At 34.2% G+C, this 11410-nt stretch overlaps 1 protein-coding gene across 1 annotated transcript; it reads right to left on the reverse strand.

Annotated features, from left to right (window-relative positions):
• Window positions 1-3876: 3876 nt before the first annotated feature.
• Window positions 3877-6052, reverse strand: LOC141670388 (cytochrome P450 78A9-like). The gene is made up of 2 exons (XM_074476204.1): window positions 4948-6052; window positions 3877-4684 (listed from the first exon to the last, which is right to left on the reverse strand). Exons 1-2 carry the CDS (start codon window positions 5935-5937, stop codon window positions 4058-4060), a joined length of 1617 nt encoding a protein of 538 aa, XP_074332305.1. The 5' UTR covers window positions 5938-6052; the 3' UTR covers window positions 3877-4057.
• Window positions 6053-11410: the final 5358 nt, after the last annotated feature.

Raw genomic sequence — 11410 nt, forward strand, 5'->3', positions numbered from 1 at the left:
GTTTGATGATATGTTTAACAAAACACTTAAGTAGAAATCTAGTGTTTGTAGCCTCAACGGATAAGACCACTTTGGCTATCCGTTGATGGTGTAGCTTTACTTAGAAATAAGTCTAGTGTTGTAGCACATTTCAGTCTCTGAATTTGAGATATAATTCTTAAATGTTGAGGGAAATTATAAGTCATGTTGACTACTAAAGGATATGCAGATAGGAAGGCCAATTGTAAATATTTCATGCCTTGTAATTTTGTATAAATGAAATGGTGTCAACGGATAACTTAAAGACCTTCAACGGATGAGAAACAAAGCTTCAACGGATGTCTCTAAAACTTCAACGGATAACATCCTTCAACGGATGAGTGCATCAACGGATAGAGCTTCAACTACTAACACATCAACGGATAAAGCCATCAACGGATGAAGGCTTCAACGGATGTTCTGTTAAATAGCAGTTGACAAGTGGTAGTTGTACCTACAAACAGAGGCACATGGGTTGACAGAGACAACTGAGATGTGGTAGCCTATTTCAGGAACATCAGAAAAAGCAGCCGTTCTACTCTAGTATAAAGAGGCAATAGTCAACAATGCACTGGAGTAAAATGGAGAAGAAACAAGTGGAGAACTTATTTTATTATTGTACTTTTTATCTTTGTCTTCACTTGTAAACTTGGTGTTATATAAACCAAGTAGCAGCTAGTAATTAGAACAGAATTTTTCCAGAGCTATTTAGAAAAATCTTGAGAAAAATTATCTAGTTTGTACTAGGATGCAGCTGTGATCAACTTCTTGAATCACAGATTTTCTGAAATACCATCTCTGGTGGAACAACAAATCCACCAGAAAAGTTTTTAAGGTCTGTTGTGTTCTGTACTTTTGTGCTTGAATATATATCTGTCTGTATTAGCTTAAAGCAATTCACACACTTGTTTATCTTAAACACACAGCCTTTGAAACTGCTCAAAATTTGAAAAAGTTTTGAGATTTACATTCAACCCCCCTTCTGTAAATCTCATTGTTAGTTCACTAGGAATAACAATAATAATAATAAGATTGAGATTAGAATTAGAATAAGTGATTTACTAATTAGAAAAGAAAAAAAATTTGTTCAGCTGTTTATTAAAATTGTAATAAATGTAGGACTGTTAGTATATTATATATAATCACGGTCATTATTAAAAAGCACGAGTTAAAAACAAAGAAAAACCCTAGATAAGCCACGAGAGCCGCGTAGAGTGAGAGAAGCAAAGCGTAGGGAAAAAAACAGGGGAGACAGAGTCGGAAAATAGAGTCCTTGGTTCGTATCATAAGGTTTGATTGTTAATCTCATATCCATTATATTACTATTGAATTTTGTTATCTTGATATCACTTTTAATTAAATTTTATTCTGATTGTGATACATCTAGAGTACTTGGTATCTTGATACTGTACAACATTATTATATTTAGCCTATAGATTCTTGCGTCTTAATAAGTGAGTACATGTTACTAGTTTTAGTGGTCATTATTGGTAACTAACTTCAGTAAAAGAAAATTATTTACAGGCCGTTAAACCATCACTGTAATTTATGATATTATTTTTAATAATTTTGGTGACTCCGCATGTCGCTGGTTTTGTATTCTCAAGTCAGGTTTTAAACTTTAATGTCACTAGATTTTGTATACTTAGTATATCTGTATTTTACTATATTATGTTATGTTTGATTCTGCACTAAAACATTAATTATATTAATTTTAATGAATCAGTGTGTCATAGTGTATTTGCATATATTACAAGTTGTGTTTTGATATAATATTATTATATAAAATATTAATTTATTTTATGTCTTATTTATGAACTAAAATAATTGAGTTTTTATTTTTTTTTAGTTTAGCAGGAGTAATAGGTGACGTTTTGTACATGTACTGCTAATTTGTTATACAAGATTTAAGAAGCCAGGTTTATAAAGGTCTGGGCATCTTTATTTTTATTAGTATTATACTAGTTAGGAGCATTTCTAGTTTGGATGTTAATGCTTTATTTATGCATTAATTAATATTATCTTAAGACTAACTAATCCTAATGGCGAGGTCAGGGAATAACCGTGTGATTATAATTTGAATTATATAGCAAGGGTCGTGTTAATTATAATCATATTTTTGTCATTTAGATCGGCCCCTGAATTTAGAGGACTGTGTACGAATTTCGTTAGGGATTTTAGCTACGATTTTAATTTACGGATTATGTCCCCTTTTTATTCGGCGCTACTCTCTTTGCTCGTTATATTTGTTTGATTCGTTCCGTTCTACTTTCTATTTGTTCCGTTGATATTTGTTTTGACCGTTTCAACTTCGAAAATTGTTTTAAAAATGATTTGAAAAATCTTAAATATCTGTTTATGCAGTTTTCAATAATTATTTATGACACCCTCTATTTTGGAAATCTGAATTATTTGTCTCAGCTGATTTTAATTTTTGTGAGAATATTTTATTTTGAACCCTTAGTGTGATTTAGGGTATACCGAGTTAACCAGTTGTAGGGGTACTACAGCCATGTCATTGCGGCACCAATGACATGACACTTCCGTGACGGTGTGATTGATCACGGCGTATCCTTCTGTCAGCTCTTGGGAGAAGTTTTTGCGCATTTGATATTTGTTCAGGATATGTGGGTGCACCCAGAGTTTGATTCGTGATTTGAGTTATGGTGACGTTGTATATGCCGTACACGTTATCCATTCTGTTTCACATATTAGGTAACCTATGACGTGTGTATTTGTATCTGTTCTGATCTCGGTATGAAATATCCTAACCCCTCGTTGTTTCAGCCGTACTTATTTTTAAAATTTTTGTTTTATTATAAATTGCTGATTATTTATTTCTGATCATTTGTTTTATAAATTGTATTTCAAATCTGTACTGGGCGTTTGGCTCATGCCGTATTCTTTTTCTGGCAGGTGCTTAGGGGGATCTGGGATTGTGTGATGGAGAGGTACCCCAATTCGTTGATTAGGATTTCGGTCTTTATCATTAATTAGACTTCATTATTTATTTAGAGGATTCAGAATTCATATTATTGGTTTAGACAGTTTGGAGATTTAATATTAATTTGAAGATTTTAGACTGTTTAATTTTTATTTTAGAAATATGTTAGCATTCTGTTTGCAGGTTTTTGGATTTTTAGTAATATCTCCCTTCTATTTTAAGAAGGGGGTGTTACATTTTGTAACAATCAGAATCTTCTGAAGGATATTTAGGATAATCTTGAAAAATAAATGTAAACAAGTAGTCATACAACTCACCAAACAATGCCCATATTATAGTTTCCCAAGTATGAAGACCCTTTTTGCCTCTCATTCACAACAGAGTGATGCGTATTCATTGTTAAACACCGAGTTTATCTGACCTGAAACTCCTCTCTCTCTACACCGACACCATCAATGTCATAAATCAATTCATTTCAGTATCTTCATTGATCCCAATGCATACGCGTGATCTACCTTCACCTCTTAGCCACGTATATCTATGAAGCGCATCTAGTATTATCTCAACCTTCTCTGGCGTATCAGCAGATACACAAGATAAAATGCTTATTGAGAAGATAAATGTCAATTTCAAACATGTTTAAAACCAATCCTACAGTAACTATTCTTCATCTTCATGTTCGCACAGTGATCAAACATGCGCCCCTCTTATAAAATTCAATGACGTCGTGGTATCAACAAATCCATTATTATTTTATCAACAACCTTAATTCAATTATTAGGCTTTTGAGTCCCCAGATCCTGGAACCTAATTCCTGTTTAAATAATACTGACTGTCTTTGACACTCCATCTAAAGGTGTCTTCTCAGTGGCAATTAGTTTTGTTGTGTTTGCTGACTAATTTAACTAATAGACTCACTTTAACTGTAAACTTCCCAATACATTATTACATCGGATGCGGAATAAAATCACAACAAACTATAACCTGCCATGTACATCAAAACACTTTTTAAATTTGCAGAAAGAAAAGCCAAAGCCTATTGTTGCCATGTACAACAAACTATAACTTGCCATGATCACAAACTTAATTTCCTATTCAATTATAATGTGCACGCCTTGCCGTAACCTTAGCAACAAGTGGATTAGCCATCTCACATGATAGCTTTAATGTCTCTGACAAATCAACACCTGAATCGGAAGTGGGACCCCACTTGAACTCGTGTAAAAGCGAAGCCACCCAAAAGGTTACCGTGGTCAAGCCAAGTGCTTTTCCAGGGCATGCCCTCCTACCCGATCCGAATGGCGCTAGCCTCAAGTCGGACCCCATCACTGAGAACTCTAGCTCAGGACCCTCATTCAAGAACCTCTCAGGCTTGAAACTAAGTGGGTCCTCCCATATAAGGGGATCCCTTGTGATGGCCCACATGTTTACCATAGCTGTAGTCCCTGCGGGAACATGATGTCCATCCACCGTGGTGTCGGTGATTGCTAGCCGAGCCCATGAGAGAAGTGGGCCAGGAGGGTGGAGCCTTAGCACCTCCTTCAGAACCGCTGGCAGATACACCATGGAAGAAATATCAGACTCCAGCACCGCACGAGACATCCCAACTATTCTGTCAAGTTCTTCATGGACCCTTGATTGTACATCTCCATGAACCACCATCCGCGCTAGCACCCACTCGATCAACACTGCCACCGTATCAGTTCCTCTAAATATCATTTCCTGTACACATTAATATAACAGTTAGCATTTTCAAAGCTGCTGTCTGAAAGACAAATACGATAAAGATGCATGTGATAAATTTATAATTTAGTCTTTTTCTGAACGGTGGCATGCATGATTTCAATATTGATAAACTGCATTTTTCCAAAAAAAGTGACATGATATGTTGGCATGCCGACAAGAATCAGAAATGGCCCAGCCTAACTGTAAACTAAAAATGATTACATCGAAAAATATGTCTGCCTACCAATAAAAACGCTTACCCATAGTACTGCAACCATATCCGAGTCTGACAATTTTTCAGGACCTTGTAGAGAAAGAAGAACATCAACAAAATCACACTTAAGTTTGTCAGAATTCTGTTGATGTTTGGACATAATCTGGCTGACAAAGTGGTTGACCTGAGGTACGAGGTTGGAGCACCTGGCCCGAATACCTTGCAGGTCCAACTCAAACAACCAAGGAAGGTGGTCAGACCAGTTGAGCATTCCCAAAAGATCATAACCTTCATCAACAAGCTTCCTTAGCTCTTCAGCTTCTGAATCAAGTCCGTATGTTCGTCCAAAAACAGAGGCCATCATATTACTAAGCGATGCTTTTCTCAATCCCTCTCGAATATTTTTAACATTTTCTGGCTGGCCTTTAAACATTTCAACCATCTGATGAGCAATATCAAACCTTTGAGCTTCAAAGGCTTTGATTTGCTTAGGACAGAACAGATGTGTAGAAGCTATTCTCCTTAGTGTTGTCCAGTAAACTCCATAAGGAGCGAAACCAATTGCTCTGTTGAACATCAAACTATAAGCTGATTCCTTGACTGGACGATCAGTAAACACACAATTGTTTAAAATTTGTTTGGCTACGCTTGGGTTAGACGCAATAATTACTCTAGTTTCGCCAAGACTCAAAGCCATGAGCCTGGTTGCTCCACAAACTTTAGCCATAGCAGCTAGTTTGTGGTGGGCTAAACCAGTCATTAAACACATGCTTCCGATGATCGGAAAGCCTCTTGGACCGGGTATTACAAGTCTGGAAGATAAAGAGGACGGATTATTATTAGTGTTATTTCTCTTTTTCATTCTTTCATGTTTTCCCCAGGCAGGACCACCCGGGTGAGCCCAGTAAATAAGGCTCACAATAAACCAAGCTAGAGCAGAAGCTAATACAGAGAGCAGGAAAATATTGATGCTTGTATAGGATTTATATTTAGCAGCCAAAGCAAAAACCCAGAGGCTCTCCGTGTTGGTCCTCATGGGTTTTCGATAGTAAAAAAAAAAAGTATTAATATGATAACAAAGAGTAATGTGTATATGGAAATCTGCTTGAGGATGTGATAGATATTGGAAGGTTTTGAGCAAAGAATGAAGAAGAGGTGTTCTGTTATTTATAGAGCTCCAGAAGAAGCAAAATAACCAATATATAGTTTACATAAATGTAAATTGTAATTACTTGCTGCGGAACGGTGAATCTATATGTCATTTTGTATGCTAGTCAGAAAGATTTTGGCAGAGTACTACAACTACCTTACTGGTAAATTACTGGGGGCAGGTGTATTCTTTTAATAATTTACAAACAGCTAGTATTCATAGCTATTGGATCTAGTAAAAGATACGGGACGTTTATATTGTTAAAAAGAATATATAAGCACCTCTAAATAATAAAGAATTACCAAAATACCCCGTGTCCCATAAAATAAAATTTCTGGATTCGTCATTCTAGAATATTACTCAGTTATTAACTATTACTGTAAGTCATGGGGGAAGGGGCTGAACGGGTGGTTGGGATCTGAGTCAAATAAGCAATGATTCTGTAATTGAGGAATAACATATAGAGAGGAGTAGTAAATTAAGGTTAGTTTTAGATGTGTGTCGGGGGGCCAAGTAGAAATATATGTTGAGTCAATATTTTTATGAGGTCATGCTGCTCTGTAATGTCGGCACATGGCTGATCGACATGCAGCTAGGATTTACTTAATTTGTGAAATGCAATGTTGTTAAAACCATGTAAATCAATTATCCTGATGTATTAAGAAGGAGATTGATGAATTTATCTTATATCAGCTATGAAATGAACCAGATGCCAGATGCTAATTGAACATGTGTGAAGCAAGTCCTTAGTTCTCCAGTAGCCCATAACTTCCTTTTCATGGCTTCTGCTTCAAATTTTTAGTTGTATGAAAGTTGTGGTGCTGGATATAATCGGGAAAAAGGAAAAAATTAATCTGGGGAGAGTTTAGTTCTCCTTTTTTTATCCGAGGCTCACTTGACGTCCCGTGCAAATCATTTTAAGTTGTGCTTAGTGTGTTTTTGAACTAATTGTGGTGCACTGTTTACGGTTGGATGTTATTGGAACTGTATTAACCCTTTGTGTTGGTAATTTGTATTTTGGAGATTATTCATAATTATATATATTAAAAATTAAACACAAATAAAGAACATTTAGTGAGCAATGTGGACTTCAAGATCATTAACTTAGCTCAGATGCCAAAGAAATTGTGGACAAAATTTGGCATGTTACATACTCTCTTTTTTTTTTGCCCTAAATTTTGTACAAAATTAAAATTATCGTTCTAAATTGTACCGACACCCAAAAAGCCTCATCGTCTAAATATCAAGGCACCAATCCCCAAAAGTCCAACTCCCCCAGCGTCAGAGGTTAGTTCTACCTCCACAAAGAAATAGACATTGTTATTTTCAAGGAATACACAGACCATATAATAAGTCTCTCTCTGGTAAATGCATTGTTGAACCTATTTCGTAGTTGCATGTTTTCCACGACAGAACAACAGAGCATGTGAAATCATGTCCCACGTACTTTGCCTCCTCCCTTGTGCAACACAAATCTGTCATGAATTTGAAAGATCAATACATATTGTCGTATACTTGAACTGAATGTGATCAACAGTTCATTTTTATGGCAATATCCATCGTATTCAACTTCTTTCTTATTACAAATCCAAAGAATATTTGATTTGCCATGCTTAGTTTCTTTAAACCGCTGATTCAAACTTTTGTTTGATGTCTCAACTTGGAGATAAATTATAGTTTGCTTTACAATATGCTAGAATATGCGTTTTATGTAATGCAATTATTGGAACTCAAATCGTCGATTAACACAGTTGACGCAATAAAAATCGATGAGGTTGATCTTTCTTTATATTCAATGTTCTATATTATGGATTATATTTTTTCTACAAAATTATTAAACTATATTTTTTGTATATAATTTTTAAACCATCACTGAATTAATAATTATTTCGCGAGCTTCGCGTTAGATGTAAAGTCGTCAAAATATGATTTATAGAATTCAAGATAGAGCCGAAATAAAATCAAACGAAACTCGGTAATTTTTTTATTTGTTTGAACTTTAATTTAATATTTTAAACTATTTTTAATTAAAAAATATTTGTTAAATAAATAATAAAATATTCATGCATTACATGCTGAAACATTAAAAATTTGATAGTCAATTAGTCGGAAGCGTACTTTACTTGCCCACTTTGGTTAATGTAATACACGGGATTACTTTTGTATCTATGTTATTCATGATATTTTTTCAAAACTTAAATATTGATAATTCATTCGTCGGTGTAATGACATTTATAAAACTTATTCATTGTAAAAGAGAATAAAATTAAAATAAAATTCGATTAGCTAAAACAAATAATACACACTGTTAGATATTGAATACAACACGGGGGTGAATGTGTTTCAGATATTTTTAAATCTTTTTGAATTTGTTTGGTTGTGTGAACGAAGTATATAAGAGATGCAGTTATATTATGTTAGCAGAAATAAAATAGATATTTCAAAACTCACTTAATTTTGTATTAAAATTAAGTCATGTCTTGCTACAAACCCTGGGTTCTTTGTAAGTAAAGAACTCAGCTTCTATCTTGAGAGAATACTAGAGATATGAATCTGTTTGTTACATATGAAATAAGGACCCATGCATTCTTTATACACTAGCAGCACATGTTTACAAAACTTGCACTAAAAAGACCTAAACCAATTTTTAAAACAACCTTTTTCTATTTCCATTTTTGGATTAGCAAATCTGTGCAGAATCTTGCAGGTCTGTGACCACCCTTTGTCCAGTAACCTTGGTCTTTGATCTTGTATTTATCAAGCTGTTTTTGTAGACTTTCCAATCTATTGAAACAATTGTTTGTTGACTGATAATCTTGAATATTGAACTTGTCTGCATTCTGTATTTGAAAAGCATATTGAAATCTCCCGTTTGTTCTATAGAGAGGTAACATCTCGATAAGTATAATGACTTATCGAGATCTCTGAGTTCTCTATAGGTATATTTGACTTGTCGAGATCTCTTGATATTTGCATGCTAAATGACTTGTCGATATGTCTGAGAACTCTACATGTAGAACTGACTTGTCGATATCTCAGAGATCTCTATATACATTTTGACTTGTCGATATCTCTGAGATCTCTAATGATAATTTGACTTGTCGATATCTCCAATCTTCACATCTTCATTTTGACTTGTCGATATCTCCAATCTTCATATCTTCATTTGACTTGTTGATATCTATGAGATTTCTCTATAAGCCATTTTAGACTTTTTGATAAGTCATTCTGGAGTTCTCGAATGACTTCTCTGTATAGCTTGATCTGTGACTTGTCGATATCTTGACTTAGAACATTTTTCATAAAATAGATTTATTCGACTCCAAACTTCTGTATCATTTCTCTGAGGCATAATCTAACTTGATCTTCTTCCAAAGTTTATTCCTTAGGTTTGAACTGTTTACAGAAAAATACTACATTCTTATCTTCTAACCATTTTTACAGACTCAAGTAATACAATACAAAATATAAAGTTAATTATCAAACAACTAAATCTTAGGACTATAAAATTGACTTAGTCTTGTTATTGTATAGGCATGTCTTGCACAACAATCTCCCCCAATTTTTGAGAAGATTGCTTATCACAAATTCATGCCTGATAACATGACTAATCTCAAGCTAAAATGAAATACATAAAAATTGACAGATTCGGCAAATTTCAACATTTATAAATTGAGTAATTTATATTAATTCAATAGTACAACAACTAGGTGAAATCTTCATAGCCTGGTGCTTTCCTAATGAGGTCCTTGAGATTTATAAGCACATTGAGTTCTTCAATAATTTGTGTCCCTCTCAAGGCTTCTACCAGTTTAAGCCATTCATCTAATGTGTAACCATTTAAGTAACCTACTATGAATCTTGAGAGTCTGCCAACTTGTATGTTCAGAAAATGTCCATCTTTAGAAATTCTACTCATCCCCTTTGCTTTGAGTTCATTTGATCTCTATTCAAACATAGCAATTTCTTCTGCATACTTCCTATCCTTTTCTTCCTTTTCAGCCTTTGCTTTTGCATTTCTTTTATCCTTTTCTCTCATCCATACACACATCACAACCTTCCATGCCCTCACGCTCCGAATCTACAATAAAACCAAAACCTTAATCAGATTCTCAACTCTCGTTCCCGGAACGATTACTATTTACGCTATTCCTATCAAACAATTGATCTTAACTATACGAGTATAGTTACACAAATACACATATCATATAATATACTTCACTCTTACCCATTCCAAGTATTCAACGAACAACTTATATCTTAAAACACACTTTTAATTCGACTTAAACCAAATCAAGCAACCACAACTCACATGAGTATATATTTCATTCAAACCTTAATTCCATAGTCTAACACTACTTATAACCGTTTAGAATCAAGGCGACTAATTCTTCCTTTTTCAAATTCTATAATTTGAACCAAAAATAGCAAATAAGCAAACATTTTCTAAAATTTTCACATGCAATCACCTAGTTATCTTCTATAATCAAATCCATCACTTAAACTTGAATTTGACTTCTTAAAAATCATGGTCCATTCGGCCCTACTATAAATACCAATCAAAATAAATCATTTTTTCATACCAAATCCACATAAACTAATAAACAATCATTTAGTCATGTAATCCAACTTAATATTCTTATAAAACAACTATACCATTCGAATTTCTCAAGAAATACAACATACATCTTTAATTTGATCTTACCAATGACATGCAAGGGTATTTTCATGGTTTAAACCTAAATCCTAGTTGATTCAAGCAAGGATAACACACCAAGTTGCTATCTTTTTCTTTATTAAGCAAGAATTCAGACCAAACATAACACAATCCCGCATGCATACCCGATTTTAACCTTTAATTCAATTTAGGCCCTTAGTTGATCCATCAATTTCAAAAACAACTATCAAACAATCATTTTTATCAATCAAAAATCAATTTGTTCTTTGAAAACCCAAAACCCTATTCGGCTTTTTGCTAATCAACACATGCATGGACAATTTCGACCCTTTTACACTACCAATCACTCTAATTAAACAATAATTTCTAAGATTAAACATTAACAACTCATTTTCATCAACTAACATCAACTTAATTCTCTTAAAAATTAAAACCATTCGGGTGTTTTCAAGATTAACACATGCAACAATCAAAAGAACAAGTTTTGGTGTAGTAGAGCTCAGTGTTTACATCATCACTCACCACCGATTCACCGGAGTTCATCACCGGTGGCGGTGGCTTCACGGTGGTGCCCTCATTCGAGGGTGTCCAACCACGAAACCCCCATTTTCCATCAATTACTCAAAATAACTAAACAAGGAGAGATTACAAATTAGTAGGTGTTTATCAAGAAGATTTAGG

The sequence above is a fragment of the Apium graveolens genome, chromosome 7 (genome assembly GCF_009905375.1).
Source record: "Apium graveolens cultivar Ventura chromosome 7, ASM990537v1, whole genome shotgun sequence".
Classification (NCBI taxonomy): domain Eukaryota; kingdom Viridiplantae; phylum Streptophyta; class Magnoliopsida; order Apiales; family Apiaceae; genus Apium; species Apium graveolens.

Excerpts from the sequence above, each read along its gene's own strand:
- LOC141670388 (XM_074476204.1), bottom strand. The coding sequence starts at position 5,937 with ATGAGGACCAACACGGAGAGCCTCTGGGTTTTTGCTTTGGCTGCTAAA. Across the intron at positions 4,685-4,947 it reads ATATGGTTGCAGTACTATGG|GAAATGATATTTAGAGGAAC; the intron begins GTAAGCGTTTTT and ends TAATGTGTACAG.